Here is a 23423-nt window from a genome sequence, read left to right on the forward strand (position 1 = left end):
CTGTTACTGGCTTTCTTGAGTTCAGCTCAGTACTCAGCATTGGACTTTTAACAAGGTTTACAGTACCAGGCATAAATTCCTTCCAATGGACCTAGCCTCAGATCCAATCAGAAAACTGGTTAGGCCGGGTGTTGGTGGTGCACGCCTTTAATCCCAGCACTCGGAAGCAGAGGCAGGTGGATCTCTATGAGTTCAAGGCCAGCCTGGTCTACAGAGTGAGTTCCAGGACAGCCTCCAAAGCCACAGAGAAACCCTGTCTCAAAAAAACAAAACAAAAAACCCAACCCCCCCAAACAAACAACCAAACAAACAAACAAACAAACAAAAAACATAAGAAAAAAAACTAGGAAAAGAAAAGTGGTTAGTTGCCCCCAAACATTGCACCAATGGGCATAGCTTGCCTCATCAGTTGGTACTGTAATAGGCAGGACCTATGGTTTGGTAAAAAAAAAAAAAAAAAAAAAAAAAAAAAATTGGTGACTTTTCTGTCCCAGCAGGCTACACAGCACATTCTGGTAGCATGATGTTAGCCAGCCAGCAGGGATGAAGCTTCCAGTTCAGGTCCAGCTTGATATAGCTGTATCCTGCAGCAAATTGTGTGGTATCTTCAGCAATAGGATTCTACCATCCAATTCTGACAGACAACTCAGAGAAACGGCCATAGCCTGTATTGTTTGGGGGCCTCTGGGCCCTCCCTGACAAAAGACTCATAGGGAGACCTTTTATGCATGGCACTGAGATTTTCATTTACTAACTTTGGTTTCTAGGAGTATTCAGGGGTATTCATACAGAATACCCCCATGCAAATGCTTTTGGTTTTTTGTAAATAATATTTCTGGTTAGTGTTCATGTTTTTGGTTAACCATCTCTCACATCCCGTCTCCTGCTCCATTCCCATATTAACACATTCCACACTTCATGTCCCTCCCTCTTTAATGTCACCTGTGTGTTCCTATGTCCCTTTAGGGTCCCTCCCTCATCATGGGTCCTGTCTTGCTTTCTGACCTCTGCTCGCTCATTCCAATTTGAACACAGAAACGTGAAAATTCAGATCTAAGGCCCACAGACGAGAGGATGCATGTGATGTCTGTCTTCCTGTGCCCAGGTTACCTCACCCAGTGGCATATTTTCCAATTCCATCAACTTGTGTGTTACGAAGTATGGTAATTTTTTTGTTTTTGTTTTTCGAGAGACAGGGTTTCTCTGTATTGTTTTGGAGGCTGTCCTAGAACTCTCCCTGTAGACCAGGCTGGCCTCGAACTCACAGAGATCCGCCTGCCTCTGCCTCCCTCTGCCTCCCGAGCACTAGGATTAAAGGCGTGTCTGGAAGTATGGTAATTTTAGTCTATATGTTGACTAATTTTATGTAACATGACACATGCTGCAGTCATCTGAGAGGAGGGAGCGTCGACTGAGGAAACGTCTCCACAGGACGAGTCTGGAGGGCATTTTCTTAGTCAGGGATGAGGGGAGGGCAGGCTGAGCAGTCCATGAAGAGCGAGCCAGTCAGCAGCCCTCCTCCATGGCCTCTGCATCAACTCCTGCCTCTGGAATCCTGCCCTGCTTGACTTCCCGCCTTAGCAACTATGGAAATTGAATACTTTTAATGTTTTCCTGCTATACGTCCTCGGCCTATAAATATCAAGTTGGTATTTCTCTGGATTGTATTACTGCATTACATTAGAATGTTTTACTCTAATTTCTTTTGGACAGGGTGTCACTGTAGCCCTTCACGGTCTGGAACTCACTGTACTCCACAGCTCCCTCACCCTCCCCCCCCCCGTTCTTCTGTTCTTGCTGTCCCCTGTTCTGTGATGTCCCCTGAGCGTTGGTGGTGTGGGTGTGGATATAGGTCTGAGCATTGCGCTAGGACTTTGATTTTTAAAGAGACCTTGGACTTTTATAGAAGGCTGATGTTTGTAAACACTTAAGTGTTTGTTCTGAATCCTGATAATAACAAAAGAACCTACGGAACAAGAATGGTTATGCTTAAAGTGATGCATTTGTGTGTCAAGTTGATAAGGGCCGATGGGTCCTAGAAGAGCCCACTGCTGGTGGTACAATTCCTAGGCAGTCCTGGGCTGTATGAGAAAGCCAGCTAAGCAGGAGCCGGAAAAGGCCAGATCAGCAAGCAGTGTTCCTGCGTTGCTTCTACCTCAGGTTCTTGCTTGAGTTCCTGACTTCCCTCTGTGATTGGTCATAACCTGAGAAATGAAGAAGCCCTCTGCTCTCCTTAGTTGCTTTTGGCCATAGTATCCGACACAGCGACAGAGTGAAGCTAGAATCCAGGCTTGGCTCCTCATCCTCCTCAGTGCCGTTGCCTCCTGTCTACGCCAGCCATCTTGAAAGCGCCTAGGCTGTGTTACCAGCATTATCAATTTCCAAGTTACACCTGCTTTCTTTGAGATGTTAGCTTACCTCCAAACGATAGCCCAGCCGGAATGTGTGTGTCGCATTTCCCACCCGTGACATCCTGCCTCTGTGCTTTACTCCCTGATGCAGGTGTCCCGAGCCCCTAAACTGTTTATCCCTTCATCATGCCTCACCCACTTGTGACCACAGTGTCCTCAACCCCCATCACTATCAGTCACACACATTCACTGATAACCTCCAACTGTAAAACAGACCGCAACGCTCCAGCTATTCCGCTCCGTTATCCTAGGGGCTGAACGGAGAAGAGTCTGCTTGGTTCATAATAAAACTCTTCAAGAAAATTTTATATTTACTATATTCACCGTGCCACTAATTCTTGGACCTATTCCCGTCAGAGTGTCCCACCAGAAACTCAGTATGGACCGTTGTAATTTAAGGAAAGCTGCACGTGAGGGAAAGATGCCATGAGACAGGGTTCAGGCAGAGGTGTTTTTTTTTTTTTTTTACTAGGGAAAAGGATCATAAATAGGGGAAAGGGAAGAGGGGAGACTGGCCTCTGGAGACAGGAGCAGCAAGGGAGAGGAGAAAGGAAAGGGGGAGAGAGAGAGGGAGAAGGAAAGAGAGAGAGGAACAGAGAGGGAGAGAAAGAGAGAGGAACAGAGAGGGAGAGAGGAAGGGGAGGTGGGCAGGCCCTTTTAAAAGGGAACATAGGGAATGTGCACAGGTGGCGCTCTTAGTGGCTGCAGCTGAGGGCGCATCCCGTCAGAACCCCAAGGACAGGCCAGTACAGATGCCTTGCACCAGTAGTGTTATCTTATTCTGACACTTGAGATGATTTAATAGGAACTTAACATGCTCTTTAAGCCTGCTCTCAGCTCCCTCCTATGTTCTCTGCGGTGGTTTGAGTGGAAGCGGTCCCCGTAAACCCAGGTCTCTGAACCCTTGGTTCCCAGAATGTTTGAAGAGGATTAGAAGGTGGAGTCCCGTTGGCAGAAGTCCCTCATGGGGGCAGGTTTTGAGAAGTCAGAGCTTTGCTCAGCTTCCGGTTTCCTCTCTGCTTGTATTTGTCGTTGAGGTGTGATCTCTCCATTTCCTGCTCTGGCGTCCTGTTGCTGTGCGACTCCCCTCAGGAGCCACAAGCCAGAATACAGTCTTTTTTCCTATAAGTTACCTTTGGTCACCATGTGGCATTTGAAAGAAAATCTGGCCCCCAAAGGGAGTGGCACTATTAGGAGGTGTGGCCTTGTTGGAGGAAGTGTGGTTTTGTTGGAGGAAGTGTGTCATGGTGGGGGTGGGCTTTGACACTTCCTATACTCAGGATACCGCACAGTGTGACTTTCTGTTGATTTCCTGTCAACTGCAAGATGTAGGACACTTGGCTATTGAGGTCCTTTGGGGTCCAGCCCCAAGGCCCTGGGGTTCAGACAGCAAGTGAAAGGGGCTTTGTCCTTAGGGTATCTGAGAGTAAATGAGTGAATTCTCTCACACACGTTCTGTTCCAAACAAGTCTCTGTGCTACTTCTACTTCCTCCTAGCTTCTCCTCTAGCCTAAAAATTCTCCTTTTCATCGGAGCCTTGAAGCGACATAAAATTACTAGAGCTACCTCTCATTGGATGAAAGCACATTTCTAGGGAAAGTGGTAAGTAGCTGAACCATTTACCATGGCAGCCAAGGTTCCCAGGTTCCAGGGGTGGAACCGTGACTGGAGGGTGGGAGCGTAGTGTCCAGTGAGGTAAGTGTTGAGGCAGAGATCTTTTGTCAGCTAGACTTGTCAAGCAAAGAATTGGCATGCTTTTCTGAGGGTGCTTTGTGGAGTAACTTTGGCTAGACACCCGAGACTCTGACCTTGTGCATAGCTGTAAAACCCTAAACTTATGATCTACATACAAAGCCTTTAGTCTAGTTTGAACTTGCTCTGAGGTAAAAGTGAGCTAATTATGTGCAATTAGTCTGAGCAAAAGGAACAAAGCAGACTTTTAAGTCTCTATAGTTCTTGTGGGACAAATAGATCTAGTTATGAAGCATGTCCTGGCATATATTTTATATATCAACATTACACAATGAATGATAGATTATCTTCCTGACTACCCACAGATATATGTGCCCATACGGCTGAGATGCAATCATGAGATTGCATATGTGCATCACATGAGGTCACACACTACAATGCAGGTATTGGGGAGACACCAAGTTGCTTTAGCAAAAGTAAGCAAGAGTTTCCAGAGTCTGTCCTGTAGGTCTTGCCTGAACAGGATTAACGCCAATCAGAGAATCACTCCTCTGGTGGGTTGGCATCTGAATTATCAATTGTTATATGCTTTATATTTCCACAGCCTCCGACACTAGACTATTTCTCCAGCACCGTATCTGTCTGTGCACCACCGTGTTCCCCACCATGATGGACTGAACCTCTGAACTGTAGGCGGGCCACCACAATTAAACGTTCTCCTTTATAAGAGTTGCCATGGTCACGGTGTCTCTTCACAGCAATAAAAACCCTACCTAAGACACCAGCAACAGAAAAGTAACTGGCTTATTTTCCTAGCATCATCTCTGTTCAAATTTTTCTTGCTGGGGGATTCCTCACTCCAACTCTACGAGAAAATACTAGCCTTCATTCTATTTAAAGGTGATGAAACCAAGTCAGAGAGGAACCAGGTAACTCACCAGGAAACTTGTGAATGGTGACTCTAGAATCTGTCTCTCTGCCTTCCACGTCTCCCCGCATCCGCTCACCATCATCTCACCCATCCACACCTCTAATCACCTTTCTCTGTGGCTCCCAGTCTCCCCAGTCCGCCCCCACTCTGGCTATCTTCACCTGCGCGTGCACCCGCACGCGCGGCCGCCCGTCCTCTCTAACAGAGACGCACCACCACCCACGTCTCCCACATGGGGAGGGAGTTGGGGGAGACAGCAGGAGGCAGACACACAACTTGGGTCTAGTTATTTACTCGATGCTTTCAGATTTGGCCTCGGTGGCTCAGCAAAGGGGCGGGGCGGGGCGGGGACACACAGGGCATCCTTCAATCACTGTCACTTCCGGGAGAGGCAGGTCTTGAAGTGTCCAGTGGTGACTCATCAGCCGGAGCTGCAAGAGACAGACGCTTAGCACTCCACCTGCAGACTGAACACCCGCCCACACGACCTCTTTCCCCAGTTCCCAAAAGTCTGGCTCCCGTTCTCCGTCCTCACCATGGGGAGATGTCCTGGGCTCTCCACTTCTCCATCGCTGTCTTCCCACGTGCATCATTATTCTGGTCCCCATCGAAGTTTCCACAGGCCCCACACACCACGGCCGCGTGGTCATCACCGACCATCACATTTAGCTGCCCGTCTGTTCCAAGCCAGACCTGGACCCCTGCCTTCTGGTTGACGAGCACGGAGCCACTGGGCAACCTCCTCACAGACACAGATGTTAGCACATCAGCTGGGAGATCCACTCGGAGACCGGTCACCTGGTGTGGGGGAGGGGAGATACGAATTGGCACTCGAGTGACAGAATGGCTGAGGGACCACCAAGGCCGGAGTCCTCGTGCACAACAACAACTCAAGCCAAGGGGCAGATGCTGGGAGGGGCGGGCCCTGGGGGGGAGGGGCATACAGAAGATGGACAGGCGGGAAGACGGCTGGAGATGCCGTGGATTATTGCTGATTGGCCAATAGCTGAGCAGGAAGAGATTGATCGAGAGAGCTAGACTAGGAGAATTCTGGGAAGAGGAAGGGTGGAGTCAGAGAGTCGCTGGCAAACAGGAGTAAGATGAGAATGCTGTACCAAGTCACGTGGCTAAACCTTGGCAAGTATTATGGGTTAAATGAGAGAGTCAGCCAGTAACAAGCCTGAGCTGTTGGCTGAGCGTTTGTAAGTAATATAAGCCTCTGTGTGGTAATTTGGGAAGTAGCTGCTGGGTGTTTGGGACAGGAAATGACTGCTTACACACAGCTCACTGGGCGTGCTTATGACCATTGCAGTGTGACTCCCAAATTAACTTAATGTTTTCAGAATCTTTTTGTTTAGTGTTGAAGTTGTTGGTGGACGGAGGGGTGGATTAACGGATCCTCACAATGTTCTGAAGCTGGGGGAAGAACTTGGAACAGACAGATGAGGAAGCAACTGAGCAAATCTGGGGTCGCTCTTCAGGTTCTAGTTTTCAGGATGAAATAGCGGTTTACCGTGCCCTGTTTGACGCCTCTTCCCGGTGGCACCGTGTCTCCCCATCCTCTCATTGGGATTATTCTCAGCTGTCCATACAACCACTCACTGAGTTCTTAGAGGGGACCATAGAACCTGGAAATTGACTTGGGGAATCCCAACACTCCATGTGATGCCGGCTTGGCAAATCATAGCATCCCAACACCAAGACCAGAAGTGGCCAGGCAGTCCAGGCTAGCTCAGTGAGGTGCAATCCTAGGGCTTGCACTGGAGAAGTTTCTACTGAGGTGGCCAGACTGAGTGGTGTGAGTGGTGCTTCCCTTCATGAGAACAAAACTGCCTAGGAATGAAGTCGAAAGCCAGGCACAGGGACACTCCTCTTTAATCCCCACACTCGGGAGGTAGACACAGGAGAATCTCTGTGAGTTCAAGGCTAGTCTGGTATACAGAGTGAATTTCAGGACAGTGCTGCACAAACACATACATACATCTGGTCTTAAAAATAATTAAAAATAGACATTGACTTCAGGGACAAGTCTGAAACTTAGAGGTGCAAACTCCTGACACTGTAGCTGGGGTGTCTGGGGACCTGGAGGTGCAGCTGGGGTGGTGACACCATCTCTAGGTTTCCCTGATATGGAGCCTGTCCATTCATTTTCCCCAAGGCACTCTGTATTCAGTAGAGACTTGATTAAGACCACCAGCAAAGCTATGCTGTTACTTGAATGTAAAAACTCAGGCCAAGGAGAGGGACCTGGGCTGACCCGTAGAGACAGGTATAAATCCATAAAGAAAGTACAGAGATCTGCATGAAGGTCACTGGGTAGCCAGGCTGTAGGACACCGTGACAGGAAGAAGGGAAGCCCAGGGAAGACGTCCCCGCCCTCTGCGCCCAGGCTTACCCACACGCCCTTGCTTTGGGTCACAGTCACGACTCCATTCTGGAAGAAGATGTGGATCTTGCCCACGACCTTGTTGCCACCGCAAGACTGGACATCAGCGACCACACGGTACCAGGGCACAGGCTTCTGGAGTCCCGGGCAGCGAGAAGAAAGCTCATAGGCACCAGGGGAGCTGATGACATTGTGAGCCCCATCGAAGGTGATGAGGTTGGTCCCCATAGAGAGGGAACAGAGACCTTTGGCTGGCCAACAGTCCCGGACTCCTGCTCGGATCTGGCATACTCGGCCAGATGGACAGCCGGTTGCATGGCATGTCAGCCCGACGCGTGGGGAGCAGAAACAGCGTTCCTGGCAGTCCGAGGTCATCAGGGAGGTGTTCACCTGTGCACAGAAAGGGGTGGATGGCGTGATTCGCACAGGGAGCCTGTGGAAGCTCCCAGTAAGAAATGGTGTATGTGTCCACCCAATGGTAGTCTCAGTGACCCTCAGACTGATTTGTCAACGAGACCTAGCAGAAGCCAGACTGTGACAAGCCCATGTTTTAACTCAAGAACCTTGACAGTCCACCCATCATCACCCTGTCTCAGATTGTGCCGTTACTGTGAGAACAAGCCTTGGGCTAGTCCACTGTCCACAGACAGTGATTCCCAGCTCAGGCCACTTGCCATGGCTTGAATATGGCTTGCTCCCGTGAACCGTGCAGGACGTAAGTCCTCAACGTTTTGTATTAATGGTAGGAAGAGGATGGAGATGCCATCCAACTATGGAGTTTAGAAGTCGGAACTCTGGTTATGTCGGGAAAACGTGAATGATCTTAGAAGCTCCTGAAAAAATAGTATTAGCCTGTGGCGTCTGATCATTAGAACTGCAAGGGAACCTAGAACATAATTATGATTAGTGAGGCACGAATCACCTGGAACAAAAGAAGAGCAGGGGTGATAAGCAAAACCAGTCACAAGGAGGCAGGTTTTCATTTATCCTATTAGTATGAAATATTCTTCAAAATGAAATAAACATTAAGACAGTTATTTTAGGAAAAAATGTTTGGGGCTTGTAGCGCAGTGAGCCTGATCTTTGACTTTGGGCCTCCAGAACTTCGGGGGGGGATTAAGCTCTCTTGCTTGGACCTGCCGAGTCTGGGGTGACTTGGTGCAGCAGGCAGGCACAGCTGGGAGCAGGCGGTGGCCCCCTGTGTCCCAGTCCTTGAACACAAACCCAGAGCCCAGCAGCTCTGAATGTCCCTCGGGCTCCCCGCCCACCGCCTGCTTGGAGCCCCTGCTCACCGGCATGTATTGGCCATTGTAGGAGCAGCCGCAGTCGTGGGCAGGAATGCACACACCCTGAGAGAGCAGGAAGTGATCGTCACACTCACAGCCTTCAAAGCAGCGAGTGGTGCATTGGGTGAGGCCAGAGAGAGCCGCACAGGAGCCCTGGCAGGAGCGCGTGCAGATGGAGTAGTGGCTGTGGGCCGGACACTGGAGAGCTGTAGGGAGAGGAGGCGAACGAAGGTGGTCACCGCCGCTGCAGGACGCTGACTAACTTGACTTACTGGCCTCCTATCCCTGGCCAGGATGGTGCTGAGGATGTGAGTACTGAAGGCAGTCCCCAACCCTGTCTTACCAAGCTCACATCCAGGTTTCCAGACGGCCCTAGCTGCCCTGCTGCATTGTGGGGGAACAGATAGAAGGGGCTGTGAAGATGAGATGAGTCGTGCCTGGGAGGGGAAGGCGGGGAGCGAGGCTGGGCTTGGATTCAGGTTATCAGCCTTAAGACCCGATTGGGTTGCGGAGGAACAGGAAGAGGGTGGGGGGACACAAGAGGAGGCCAGAGGAGAGGGTGGGGTGGGGTACAGTGGGCGAGCATTGTCAAGGTGGGCTGGGGAGGTGGCACCGAGGACTCGTATGGCATCACCAGGCTCCCGCTGTGTTGAATTGGCTTGGGGCGGGGCAGGCAGAGTACCCGGTTGAGACAGGCGGTGCCAGCAAAGGGTTTGAGGACGGGGCGGGGAGAAAGACAAGGAGAGCCAAAGACATGGAGACGTCAAAGATGAGGCGCTGGGCTCCAAGTAAGTGTTGCGGGCTGGTGTGGCCACCTTCAGAGGGCCACCGGGTCAGAAGAGAAGCCTCAGGCTTGGGGTGAAAGTGAGATTTCAGTCGGAAATGCAACAGGTGCAGAGATGTTAAGGGCCACCCAGGGCACACATCCAGAGAGCACAGGTACGGGGGCCTAGCCTGCCTAGCCTATAGCTAGAGCGTGTCTGCAGTCACACCTGATTGTGTCAGTGCTGGTGGGCAGATGACGACCCCGGGTCTAGGAGACCGAAGGACAAGCGTCTTTTCACTGCAGTACCAGGGACCACTGTGCTTGCATGGGGCATCTGAGGGGACCTGTCCCTACCCTGTAATTTTGGAAAGAGGTATTGTCTTGGATTGGGGATCTATTGCCTGTGGCCTTGATCTGAACATGAGAGGCTACTCAGTCTGAGGGAGGGGTCAACTCAGGACTCTCGATCCATCCACCTCCCTTCCAGGTCACTACAGAAAGCCGGGAGCAGCCCTGGGAAGAGACAGATGTGGGGGGGAGGGGAGTGCACTCTCGGCTGCAGTCTGAGACCCCCCCGAGTCAGAACTAAAGTGGGAAGTCACAGCGGATTGTGGGGCAGGGCTGGAGGAGGCCCTGCCACAGGCAAGATTTCTCCAGGTCCCAGGAGGCCCCAAGAGGGGTCCCCAGACACTCACGGCAGAAGCTGTCTGTCCTCCAGGGCTTCACGGTTGCACCCGCTGCCTGACAGGCTGTGGTATAGGCTGCCAGGCTACGGCAGAGGTAGGTTTTGCCACCCTTATGGGCACACAGGTTAAACACACATTGGTGGAAGTATTCTGTGGCATTTAGAACCTGGTGGCAGTCTGCAAAGGGGCCTTTGGGGTTCCGGAGCAGTCCACAAGCTTCGTCTTTCTCAAATGCTTCTCTGTTCTCTGCCAAGCACACAGGGCAGCCTTGGGGCCCACAGCCTTCACCACAGCCCAGCAAGGAGCCGGGAGCTCGCCACGCTGCGCCAAAGGCCTGCACGTTGGGGGCCAGTGTGCCACTGGGCAGCTGGAAGTCATCGCTTGGGTTCCCATTGAAGTTCCCACAGAGGCCGCACATCCGTCCATGGACGGAACTAGGGATGGCCATGAGGAGGTGGGCATCGCCGTCAAAGAGCACCTTCAGTCCCCGTTTCGTCTGTAGAAGCATGTTCCGGCTCTCAACAGTTATATACAAGGAGCTTACCACCACGGGCAGGGTCACGACTTCACTGTCCACAGTCACCTGGATGGAAACGTCAGTCAGGTGAGAAGACATCAATAAGGAAGACCCTTATTGTCCTGCCATGGAATTTTGTCTCTGTGAGACCCTCATGGATGGCGAGGTACTTTTTAATTGGAGTGGAGTGAGGTCCATTTAGGCTCCTGGGGTAGGGATAGAGCCGTGTCTCCAGTAGCTTTCAGGATGGGACCCTCACTTCCCAAAACATCAGATTCTGTGGTGCTCTCAGGATTCTCAAGTTCGTCAGTGTCCTCTAAGACCCTCCAAGTAGGGGCACGTCTACAGATGACCTGTAAGTCCGCTAGTGTCCTTATCAGAACCTTGGGCAGGGTGTGTCCACTTACCTGCGGCCCTGGAGCCAGGACCACAATGTGGCCTGCCACGGAAACTACCACTCGCTGGGGTTCACCGACTGCGTTCTTCTCAAGCACAATGGAAAACTCCTCATCTCCAGGTTTCGGGTGACAAACTTGTGCCAAGATGTAGGAGCAGGAGCCATGAAGGTCATACACCAATCCATCAGGTGTGGCGTAATGAGTGCCATCCAGGACCAGCATTAATTTAGAACTCTTGGCATGGCAGACACGGATGCCATCCACTAATTGACATTCCTCTTGGATACCACAGGACTCAATCTGGCAGGTGACCTGCCCGTTTGGCCCACACTCACAGAGCCGCTCACACTCAGGGCCTGGGTAGAAGGTGGCACCCAGCAGATGGTAGCGTCCATTGTAGAGGCAGCCACACTGGCCCACGGGCACACAGGTGTCACCACTGAGCACAAAGCCAGGGTCACAGACACAGCCCTCACGGCAGGTGGTTTCACAGCCCTTGGGGGCCGAGAGGCTTGGGCAGCTCACAGGGCAGGAGTCACCACAGAGCTGGTAGTGACTGTGGGCAGGACACTGGAGGGCTGTGGGGACAGAACGGGGAGGGGTCAGGCAGAGGCGATGGCGGGAGCAGAAGGGTTTGTGGGTGCGAGCCTGCCTGAGATGCCAGTGCCTCTGGCTTGGCATGGGACTTGACACAGAACATATAACGGGCACTGATTTGGGATCTCAGGTGTGGGGGCGTGACGAGGTCTCCCTGAGAAGGTGTGTCATCCTGTCTGGGGGATATGACCACGCGCATCTGACCAGAACAGGCTAGACCTGACCACGGCTATGTCGGTGTGCGTGACCAGGGACCCATGTGTGTGGGAGAGGAGTCATCCTGACTGGAGAGAGTGAAGGCGGTCCCAACGTGACTGGAGCATCTCTGTCAGGGTGTATGTGACTGGGCGACACTGACGGAGGTCCCGGCCCAGCGGATGTGCGGGGACAGGTCCAGATCCCAGCTGAGGGTGTCTGATGTCTGACCAGTGTGAGGTAGTGGTGTGGGTCTCTCCAGACACCATCTGCTATCTGAACACTTCTGTGTGGTAGCTGTAGGCCAGTGTGGGAGATGCTCTGGGGGCTTCTGACCGGGTATAAGTCTCTTGGCCTCTGATGGGGTTCTTGCTGATTAAGTCACTTGGCCTCTGATGGGTTTCTTGCTGATTAAGTCACTTGGCCTCTGACTGGAGTTTCTTGCTGAGTAACTGTCACTGGGTCATATCCAAGTCCACTAGCAAAATGAACCCCCAAGTCCACTAGCAAAATGAACCCACCAGGCTTTCTGACGTTGGGTGTGTGACTGGGTCCTTCTCTACCCCATTTTCATTATTAGTACTGGGTGTGCCTCTGACAGGAGGTGGTGGGGACGGACCTTGAGCCTCCCCTGAAGCAACAGGGGTCTTGTCTTAGAGCCCCTGGGAATGGCTGGGGGAGACCCTGTCTGTGTGGAGCTGAGCAGGGTAGGTTAGTACTCACGGCAGAAGTCTGGCTTCCTCCACTCTCCAAGTTGGGCCCCAGCAGCCTGACAGGCTACCACATAGGTGGCCACGGCAGGACAGAGGCCTCCTGGATGGCCCTGAACCTGACAGGCATCCAGCAAGCATGTGTTGAAGTACTGCGCGGGAGGCACGAGGCTGTGGCAGGGTGCCAGTGGGCCTCCGGGGGCCGAGATGATGCCGCAGGCGTCGGGGCCACGGAAGGGCTCCTGTTGCTCAGGTGTGCAGGGCTTTGGGCAAGTCCCAGTCACAGGCTGGTCACAGCCTGGGGTTCCGCCCACCTTCCAGCCCTCGGGTTTCCCATCCACTGCAGACAGGTCATCCTTGGGGTTTTTGTTGTAGTTCCCGCAGAGGCCACAGAGGGCGCCTGCATAGGCCTCAGGCACGTACAGGCGCACGAAACTGTTGTCAAAGGCCAGCGCGAGCCCGAAGGTGGTGTTCACCACCATGCCTGTGCCGCTCAGGTGTGCAAGCAGTCGTGAGTCTAGCTGGAAAGGCAGGGTTATCGTCTCTCTATCCACCTGTGGGTGTGGGAGGGAGGAGTCAGCCGAGCAGTGTCTGTAGAAGGTTCTAATCCAGTCTACAACCTTCAGTATCATTGATCCCTCGTTATAGTAACAGTAAAGAGACCAGTGACATTTGCTCTCTGTGCTACGGTGAAGCAGGTCCTTTTGCAGTCCCTGCTGCAGAGGAATAATGGAAGCCTGAGCTGGGGAAGCCATTGCTTCCAACCTTCCTGGTCCTGCGGCTGCAGGCTGAACACAGCCTCATGGCCCTGCCACGCTGGGAGAGGCGCTTTGGGGAATGGTCCGTCCCTCATTCTCTCCCGTACAGCAGCGGCTTCACAGCCCACTCACCTGTAGCTGCCTTGGCCACTGGGCACTGAGGGTCAGGCTGAGGCCATAGATATTCAGAGTGACACTACGGGTGTAGCTGACAGCCTGGCTGCCCCTGTGCTCATTAGTAACAGTGACATTGAAGTATTCGGTCCCCGTGGGTGGATCATGACAGGGTGCGCTCAGCAGGTACTCGCAGGTGCCTTGGAAGTCAAACCGGTGCCCATCTAGGGTGACATAATGGGGATCGCCCAAGATCAGGCACTCAGCTATGCTTATAGGTTGGCAGCTGAGCTGGCCAGAGGGCAACAAGGCACACTTCTCATCTGGTCTGCAGCTGGCAGACGTGCAGACCAAGGAGTCACCTCCAGGTCCGCAGTGACACCTCTTAGAGCAGGTGGCATCAGTCCAAAACTCAGTGCCTGCTTCATGGTATGTGCCATTGACCCAGCAGCCACAGCCGCCGTCCAGGGGAACACACTGCTCAGCACTCCACACGAAGCCCTGGTCACACTGGCACCCCTCCACACAGGGCCCGTCACACGCAGCTGGGGTTGTGTGGCGTGCAGGGGGGCGGGCAGCTGGCTGGGCACGGTGGGCCACAGAGCTCATAGTGGCTGTGGTCAGGGCAGGCGATCTCTGTGGGTAGAGGAAGGGGAGAAATGAAGAATGGCGTTAGAGTGGCCTCTGGGGATGGAGCGGGAGAAGACATCCGCAGAGACAGAGGGGACAGGGAGGCTTACAGATCCAGTGACAGTCAGGAAAGGAAGCTGAGACGGCGTAGAGCAGATGGAGAGAGAGACAGAGAGATGAAGATCTGGGGACACACAGCGACAGACAGAGAAAACCCCCAAAGTGTGGGAGGGGGGAGCCAGCCCAGCGCTTGCCCTGACCCCGCCACTCACCACAGCCAGCCTGAGTCCTCCAGTCCATGATTTGGATGCCAGCAGCCTGGCAGGCCTTGGCATAGGCAGCCAGTGCCTGGCATAGTATGTCTTTGACTTGACCACCCAAGCAGAGGTCCAGCATACAGCCCTTGAAGAAGCTCTCAGGGGGCACATGGGCGTGGCAGCTGGCGAAGGGTCCCACGGTGTCAGGAGACAGAGGTCCACAGTAGCCAGGACCCTCATACTCCTCCATTCGGTCCTCTGGACACATTGGACAGTAACCCTGGCATTCATTCCAGCAAAGAGGGTCCCACCCTGGAATCTGCCAGCTGCCACCCCAGGAGGGTATGGAGGGTGCCACCGTGCCATTAGGGAAGACTTGGTCATTTTGAGGATCTTTGTCCATGTTTCCACAGAGCCCGCACACTGCACCGTGGTAGCTACTGGGCAGCGTGACCTCTACCCTCCAGTTCCAGTCGTAGGTGACCTGAAGCCCGAAGTCAGTCTCCAGGACAACCTTGGAGCCTCCGTGAACCACTGAAATCCGCCCACCAGCTGGATAGACGGGCAAGGCCATCAGAACTCCATTCACCTGGGGAGACAGGGCAGCGGATGGCGTGAGGGGTTAGAGCACGTGCAGCTATGGCCTCCGCTGTCTTGGTTCACTCCCTCCTTCCGCCAAGGGCTTCCTCCTGACTGACATTAAGGTCAGCACCAGGTCTTGGGAACAACACCTGGCATCAGAATCTATTTTCAAGCTCTTGATTGGTCGAGAGTCCAAATCTGGTCTCCTCTGAGTGCTTGAGCGGCCTGAACGTACCTGGACTCTGCCAATCGCCTTCTTGTGGATGTCGATGCTGGAGTTGTAGGTAGTCACGGTGACCTTCTTCACGTTGGACACAGCAGGATTGCCCTGACTCTCATGCTTGGTGATGACCTTGAAGGGGGTTAGCCCGTCATCGCTGAGCCCAGGACAGACACTTCCTGCCAGCAGGTAGCTGCAGGTCCCATGGAAGCTGACGTTCAAGCCATCAAAGGAGTTATAGTGGGGGTCTCCCCACACCCCACATTTGGCCTCATAGTTGGGCACGCACACACCCTTGCCACCTCGCTCTCTGCACGTTTCCTGTGACCGACAGGTGACACCTTGGCAGGGGTCTGTGGAAACAGGAGACACGTTCTTGAGGTGTTGCCCACCACAGCCTGCCTGCTCCCAGAATCTAAGTCAGAGTGTACCAGGAATATTGGTTCTGAATGTTACCACAGGGGAGACCGGGTTCCCAGCACCAGTGCTGACGCCTACGCCCCCGAGTCCCTGGGCTGCTGTGGAAAACGTTGCAGAGGTGGCTCAGCAGAAGACCCGGGTTTGCCTCATGGTATCCACACGGAGGCTCCCAGTCACCTGTAACTTCTGTTCCAGGGGACACCAACACCTTCTGACTCTAGCTCTCTGTTCTTAGCCTCAAGACCTTAGTCCCTGATTTCCTGGTGAGATTTCTGTGTCTAGGGCCCCATCAACTCACACTTTATCTCATAGCCTGGGGTGCGAGCTCATTTCGTGGGTGGTGGTGTCTTCTGCCTTAGGAGTCTCCTTACTGAGGTTTATCTTGGAAAGCGTCCATGTGCAAGGCTCCCTGTTAGTGTCACCATATCCATGTCTCCAGGTATGGGACCCACATACACGCTCTGAGCCTAGGCATCGAGCCTTCAAACTTGCTGCCCTATCTTGTTTCCTATTTGAAATCGGCCTGGGAGTTTTGTCAGCAGAGGGCACTGTGGAGTCTTGGAGGGGGGTGTCCTCCAGCAGCCGACACTGACTCTTTACCTGGTCACCTAGATATACTAGGTGGCTGCTTCCAGATGATTTTCTCCAGCATTTGCAAGGGGGAAGGGTTGTTCACCCCTGCAACTCAGCCTGCAGGGGCCTCTGTCACTCAGTGGCTGCAGCGGTGTCTTCTCCAGTGAGGTGGAGGTAGGCTCAGGGTGTGGCACTGCCCAATCCTTGCCTTCCTCTGTGGTGAAGGAAACCCTGGAAGCCCCACTCCATGGGTCTTCTGTGACTAGTGTGTCTCTTTGCCCGATAGCAGTGCGTACTGGTGGCACCTTTCCCCAAGTCTAGTGCTGGAGACGCACTCCAGGGTGCTGTGCCGGCCAGGCAAGCACTGAGCCACACCCCCAAACACTTCTGATTTGACCCTGATCAATATAACCGGTTCCTCAGCGACTCTGGAATCCTCCTCCTCATCTCCGACTGTGTCAGCTCAGTCTTCAGCTCTGGGATTACTCTTTACTCATTACAGGGGAGGGCTGCCTTCCGGGGAAAGTGGCATGAGGTTAAAATTGTGTCCCCAAGTTTGGATGAGTGGGGCCCCTGCTGAGAACTGAGACATGATCCTCTGCTTGAAGGGGATCCCCGTAGTCCAGGTTTGTTCTTTATTTTGTCTCTGACTCTGCCCTGGGATCAATGGCCTTCGAAACTCAGAGCCCTGATTTCCCAGTGCCCTGACCCTTGGTGCTGGTGTTGGAAACCCCATGTCTAATCCAATGAGTCAGTGGCCAAGGAGGCATAGGACCCTGTGGTGTTGGTGGTTGTAAGTGAAGCTGTGTTGCAGTGAGCAGTTATGCTCCAGGCCTTGTGGCTTGCACACTTAAGTAGTTACCATTGAGAGAAAAAGTCCACCAGCCCTGCAGTCCTCCGAGCGCCTTTGGCATGCACCATCAAAGCCTTGCTTCCCACGGCCTCAAATCCCTTACGGTTCCTGGACACCCAGACTGGATGACCCCTGCCCTTGGCTCCTGGAACCCCAGCCTGGGGTCTGACACCCCAATCCACAGCCCTCTGCACCTCTCACCATTCAGTTGTGTCACCCCCAGCTCCTAGCCCCTGTCCTGTGTTCCCAACACCAGCCCAGCCCCGCCGCACAGTACCTTTGGTGACGCAGGTCAGGACGCCTCCTGAGGGCTCGCACACCTGTCCTGGCTTGCAGCTGTGATCCTTGCACACCATGCCTTCTCCTGCGTGGCACACACAATGTCGCTGGCAGTTTTCAATGAGGACGGACTCCTCTGGCTGTGGGGACACAGGGCATGCCATCAGTAGCCAGAGGGGGTGCCGACTGTGGCATCTCTAGTGTTCCAGGCACAGAGAATGCTAGGGGACGGCTCTAAGCATTGTGACCCATTGTCAGTTATTCTGATTGCACAGCACGGCTTGGAGGCCCAACACATTCATTCATTTTATTCATCCACTCACCTATTCATCCTAAAACACGCACTGTTTAGGAGAAGTAGAGTTAAGTAGTCAATGAAAAAGCCAACCAGGCTTAGTGGTGGACGCCATTATATCACTAGGGAGGCTGAGGGAAGAGGGTTGCTGAGAGTTTGAGGCCAGTCTGGACTACGGAGTGAGTCACTTAGGGTCACATACCAAGACCATCAAAACAACAACAGCAACAAAACAACAACAACAAAAGAACCAGAGCAAAGTCTCCGGTGCAGCTTGCTCTCTCATACTCTAGACAACATGACTGAATGTCTTTGTGTCACCTTCCTCGTTTGCAGACTGTATAATACGACAGAACTAAGACAGTGGAGTTGGTATAATGGGTGAGGTCCAGACGAAAGCAAAGAGACACTTTTCAATACTCCGGGCTGCTCTGTAAAGGGGTAACGGTGAGGCAAGTCAGGGGAAAAGACAATTACCATCAAAGCTAATGGATGCATAGGTATACGGTGACATATTTCACTATATATGTGCTGTGTGAGCACGTGACATATTCACTGTATATGTGCTGTGTGAGCACGGTGACATATTTCACTATATGTGTGCTACATGAGCACGGTGACATATTTCACTATATATGTGCTGTGTGAGCACGGTGACATATTTCACTGTATATGTGCTGTGTGAGCACGGTGACATATTTCACTGTATATGTGCTGTGTGAGCACGGTGACATATTTCACTGTATATGTGCTGTGTGAGCACGGTGACATATTTCACTGTATATGTGCTGTGTGAGCATGGTGACATATTTCACTATATATGTGCTGTGTGAGCATGGTGACATATTTCATTATATGTGTGCTGTGTGAGCATGGTGACATATTTCACTATATGTGTGCTGTGTGAGCACGGTGACATATTTCACTGTATATGTGCTGTGTGAGCATGGTGACATATTTCACTGTATATGTGCTGTGTGAGCATGGTGACATATTTCACTGTATATGTGCTGTGTGAGCACGGTGACATATTTCACTGTATATGTGCTGTGTGAGCATGGTGACATATTTCACTGTATATGTGCTGTGTGAGCACGGTGACATATTTCACTGTATATGTGCTGTGTGAGCACGGTGACATATTTCACTATATATGTGCTGTGTGAGCATGGTGACATATTTCACTATATGTGTGCTGTGTGAGCATGGTGACATATTTCACTGTATATGTGCTGTGTGAGCACGGTGACATATTTCACTGTATATGTGCTGTGTGAGCACGGTGACATATTTCACTGTATATGTGCTGTGTGAGCACGGTGACATATTTCACTGTATATGTGCTGTGTGAGCACGGTGACATATTTCACTGTATATGTGCTGTGTGAGCACGGTGACATATTTCACTGTATATGTGCTGTGTGAGCATGGTGACATATTTCACTGTATATGTGCTGTGTGAGCATGGTGACATATTTCACTGTATATGTGCTGTGTGAGCATGGTGACATATTTCACTATATATGTGCTGTGTGAGCACGGTGACATATTTCACTGTATATGTGCTGTGTGAGCATGGTGACATATTTCACTGTATATGTGCTGTGTGAGCACGGTGACATATTTCACTATATATGTGCTGTGTGAGCACGGTGACATATTTCACTATATATGTGCTGTGTGAGCATGGTGACATATTTCACTGTATATGTGCTGTGTGAGCACGGTGACATATTTCACTATATATGTGCTGTGTGAGCACGGTGACATATTTCACTATATATGTGCTGTGTGAGCATGGTGACATATTCACTGTATATGTGCTGTGTGAGCATGGTGACATATTTCACTGTATATGTGCTGTGTGAGCACGGTGACATATTTCACTGTATATGTGCTGTGTGAGCACGGTGACATATTTCACTATATATGTGCTGTGTGAGCACGGTGACATATTTCACTATATATGTGCTGTGTGAGCATGGTGACATATTTCACTATATATGTGCTGTGTGAGCACGGTGACATATTTCACTATATATGTGCTGTGTGAGCACGGTGACATATTTCACTATATATGTGCTGTGTGAGCACGGTGACATATTTCACTATATATGTGCTGTATGAGCACCGTGATAGAGTGCACTATTCTCTTAACATCACACCTTTGATTTCACAATGAAAAGTTGATGGGGGAAGTCCTTCTGTGTGCATGTTTGTCCTATTGGTTGATAAATACAGCACTGCTGGCCAATAGGGAAGCAAGATAGGTGGGACTAGGAGAGGTGGAGGATTCTGGGAAATGGATGCACAGTCAGTCACCATGTTGGACAGGAGAGGAATAAGAGGTCTGGACCCTTTCTCTGGTAAGAGAAGAGTGTGTGGAAATGCTCAGATGAGCAGCTATGGGTTAATAATTAAGTCAGAGCTAGCCAATAAGAAACCAAGCAAACGGCCAACAGCTACATAATTAATACAGTGTCTCCTGTGTTATTGGGAGTGCATGTGCCTCAGCTTACCTAGCGAGCCAGCTGGGAGACAGGGCGTTCCCCTGTGCCGCCCTCCGTGGTTCTAGAAGAGGAGGGCAAGTAAAAGGCCTCCGATAGATAGCCAAGGGCAGTGGCAACAGAGATATCGGAGTGGCAATGGCGGCAGCCACAAGCCCAGGTGTAAGCTCTGCAAAGCTTGGCAGCCAGAAGAGGCCAGCGGAGCTGGGGGAGGGCTCAGCTGGGTAAGCGGCAGAGTGGCTGTGGGCCCAAGCGGGGGCGGGGGGAGCGGGGGGTAGAGCGGGTGGCAGATCTGGGAAAGATGAAGACTGGCCCGGGGAGGACAGGGTGCTGTACATAAAGAGCTAGAAGAGAAACGCCAGGCTCTGGTTGCCGGGAGAGTTCCAAAGCGCTTTGCACGCAAGGGACTCTCACTCCCCAGGCCCAGGGTGGAACACTGGCTGCTGCCGATGGCTAAGAAACCTTTGACCTCTCAGGCCTTCCTGAGAGCTGTGACACTTCCAAAGCTAAGGGTCTTGCTACCCAAGCCTGAACCAGAGCTGTGACTCTAGAGGCCACCAGCCGCTCTTGCCTGCTTGCTGATGTCAAGCACCTGTGGATACAAAGTAGCCAGGAGAGCCAGGCGGTGCACGCCTTTAATCCCAGCACTCGGGAGGCAGAGGCAGGCGGATCTCTGTGAGTTCCAGGCCAGCCTGGTCTACCGGGCTATACAGAGAAACCCTGTCTTGAAAAGACAAAAACAACAACAACAACAAAAAGTGCCAGGGTCATGGCTTGCAAAGCTTTCCCTTTCTCCCATAAGATCTTTGTCTCAGCGGAGCAGAAGGGCTCTGCCCAGCTGACTGACAACAGGACAGCCATCTTGGCCCAGACACAGCACAAAATGGTTAAGTCTTATCTTTGGGAGCCAGGGAGAGTTTAAAACATCATTACCGGTGGTGACATTTGGAAAGAACTTTTCTAGTGCCATAAGCGGAAAAATTAAGGACTGGATGAGGACATGGTGCACCCTGTCAGGGTGAGGAAAGGGGTCAGACGGGGGCCGGGAGTTAGTCAGGAGGTGGGAAAGGCCCATAGTGCTGATGAGCGGTGGGCTTGGCTCAGGAGGAAGTTCCAGGTTCTGTGGAGACGGCCGGGCTCCTACCTCATAGCAGACTCCACTGTAGTGGCAGCCACACCTCTCCATGGGCACACAGCCCGTGAAGCTCTGCAGGTACTCACTGTCACACTCGCAGCCCTCGGAGCACCTGTCTGGGCACGCTATCGGAGTGGTGACGGTCGAACAGCCCAGGGAGCAGGTGTCTGCGCAGACCTCATAGTGGCTGTGAGGGGGGCACTCCATTGCTGTGAGGAGGGGGTGCTGATTAGGGCACCAGAGTGAGGGTTGGGTCCTACCCTCCCGTTCCCCAAGCTTCCCTTTCCCTAGCCTTCAGTGTCCCGTCCGTCACTCACGACAGAAGGTTTCCGTCCTCCAGGGCTCCACTTTCACTCCGGCTGCCTGGCAGGCGCTCACATAGGCGTGGATGTTGTTGCAGAGAATGCTTATGTTCCCGCCACCCAGGCACAGGTCAAAGATGCAGTCTTTCAAGGGACCCTCAGGGTCCAGCAGCTTGTGGCAGGCAGCCAGCGGCCCCGTGGGGTTGGTGAGCAGCCCGCAGAACTGTGGCCCGTGATATTTGTCCTCCAGCTCAGGGCTGCACTTTGGTTTGCAGTCCTGTTCTGGTTTGCAGACAGGTGGGAGTATACAGGAAGAGTCTGGGTCGGCCTGTGTCCAGGAGTTACCCAACTCAATGGGGTTGGCTGCCTGTGAGCCATCGGACTTCCGGAAGTCATTCTTGGGGTCATCATTGTAGTCCCCACACAGGCCACACATGTGTCTATAGTAGTTACGGGGGATGGTGACACGCACGTTGTTGTTGAGATCGAAGGACACGTGCAGGCCGAATTTGGTCTCGATTACCACGTCTATGCCATGCTGGAAGGCCAGGACACTGCCCCCGTCCAGCATGACAGGCATCTTCATGTCCACGCCGTTCACCTGGAAAGCAGGGAATGCCAAGCTTCAGAGGGCACGCTTTGAGGCCATCTGCCACTAAATATCCCTAGTCTGCCCCTGTCAGACACTGAAGTCTGGAGTGACCCCATCTTTCTGGTCCTCAGTTTCCACATTTATAAAATATGTATAATAACATTGTCTTATCCTAGCCGGGACGTTGAAAGGTGACCACATTTGGGAAAGCGTCTTTGTTAGTGTAATTTAAAGTTATAATCTTGACATGAGAACACCGTGAATCACAGTGGTCCCTAAACCCAATGACAAGTTTCCTGTGAGGCATCGGAGTAGGACAGAGTCCACAGGGAGGGTGGCATGGGAAGACCCAGTAGTCAGGATGGAGTGTTGACACTGTAAGCCTAGGGACATCCTGGAGCCACCAAAAGCTGGGGAGGCAAGAAGTCTTCTCCCCTGCGGCCTCTGGAGGAGGCGGGGCCTTGTAGCCATCTTGACTTTAGATTCCACACCCAGAGCTGTTAAGAATATAAATGTAGGTTATGTTAAGAAAGTTTTCCCATACATTTTGTTTCAGTACTTGTGGGAGGGAGCCCACACAGGGACATCTCTCGTTTCCCAGAGCTTGAATTTCGGCCACCGAGCTCGCTGTGAGTGCCTTTACCGGCTGAGCCACCTCACCAGTCCAACACGCTATTTTAAGTCAGCACGTTTGTGGCGTTTTTGTCACAGCAGCCACCAGGAAACCATCACAGGTCTCAGAGGGGTAGGGACCTCACCAGCCTGGGCGAGGGGACCCTTCGTTACCAGGGGACACGTGAATGATGATGCAGGGACTGAACCTGGAGGCTGGGCTCAAGCACAGCTCGCCATTGACCCCTCCCTGCCCTGTGTCACCGCTTCCTGTCTGTCTAGGGAGTCGATTGCCAGCCTTGTTGTCTAGGAATCTGATACATAATGTGTACAAAGGCTTGCACTGTGGCCCCCCCAGTGGCCCCTCCCGTGGCTGGGGCTATGTTTACAAGTCTTCATCTGGACAGCCCAGGGTCGCAGACCTGCCTGCGGGACTGGATGCAGAGTCAGGCTCCATCCCTCATCTGCAGATCCCCTGGGGACTCTGGCTCCAACCAGGCCCGGGAGGGGCACCCCTGTCAACCTCTCTGTTCCCTTCCTCAGCACATGCACCCGCATGTGAGGAGACGGGGAGGGGCCAGGGGAAAGACATGCTCTAGGCACATCTAGAATGTTCTAAAGACATCAACAGCCGTCTCTCCCCAGCAGGCTGGCCGTGAATAAGGACGACTCACTTAACCTCTGGGCTCAGTTCTCCCTCTGCAGTGAGGGACAGTCGC

General features: G+C 52.5%; 1 protein-coding gene and 1 long non-coding RNA gene across 2 annotated transcripts in view; one reads left to right on the forward strand and one right to left on the reverse strand.

The window, feature by feature from the left end:
• The first annotated feature begins 3681 nt into the window (after window positions 1-3681).
• LOC106022538 lies at window positions 3682-4887 on the forward strand. Its single transcript, XR_001197494.3, has 2 exons — window positions 3682-4013; window positions 4708-4887. It is a non-coding gene; the product is annotated as an uncharacterized LOC106022538 (long non-coding RNA).
• Window positions 4888-5310: 423 nt separating this feature from the next.
• Window positions 5311-23423, reverse strand: part of LOC121135465 (IgGFc-binding protein-like) — a 38453-nt gene continuing 20340 nt past the window's right edge. The window contains 14 exon segments of the mRNA XM_040734250.1: window positions 5311-5465; window positions 5570-5832; window positions 7430-7810; window positions 8713-8912; window positions 10168-10741; window positions 11083-11651; window positions 12589-13129; window positions 13466-14017; window positions 14019-14083; window positions 14350-14923; window positions 15152-15489; window positions 17260-17401; window positions 21208-21407; window positions 21516-22101. Of these exon segments, the coding sequence (XP_040590184.1) occupies window positions 5456-5465; window positions 5570-5832; window positions 7430-7810; window positions 8713-8912; window positions 10168-10741; window positions 11083-11651; window positions 12589-13129; window positions 13466-14017; window positions 14019-14083; window positions 14350-14923; window positions 15152-15489; window positions 17260-17401; window positions 21208-21407; window positions 21516-22101 (4995 nt within the window). The 3' untranslated portion in view covers window positions 5311-5455.

This window comes from Mesocricetus auratus, unplaced genomic scaffold (assembly GCF_017639785.1).
Source record: "Mesocricetus auratus isolate SY011 unplaced genomic scaffold, BCM_Maur_2.0 Super-Scaffold_100038, whole genome shotgun sequence".
NCBI classification, from domain to species: domain Eukaryota; kingdom Metazoa; phylum Chordata; class Mammalia; order Rodentia; family Cricetidae; genus Mesocricetus; species Mesocricetus auratus.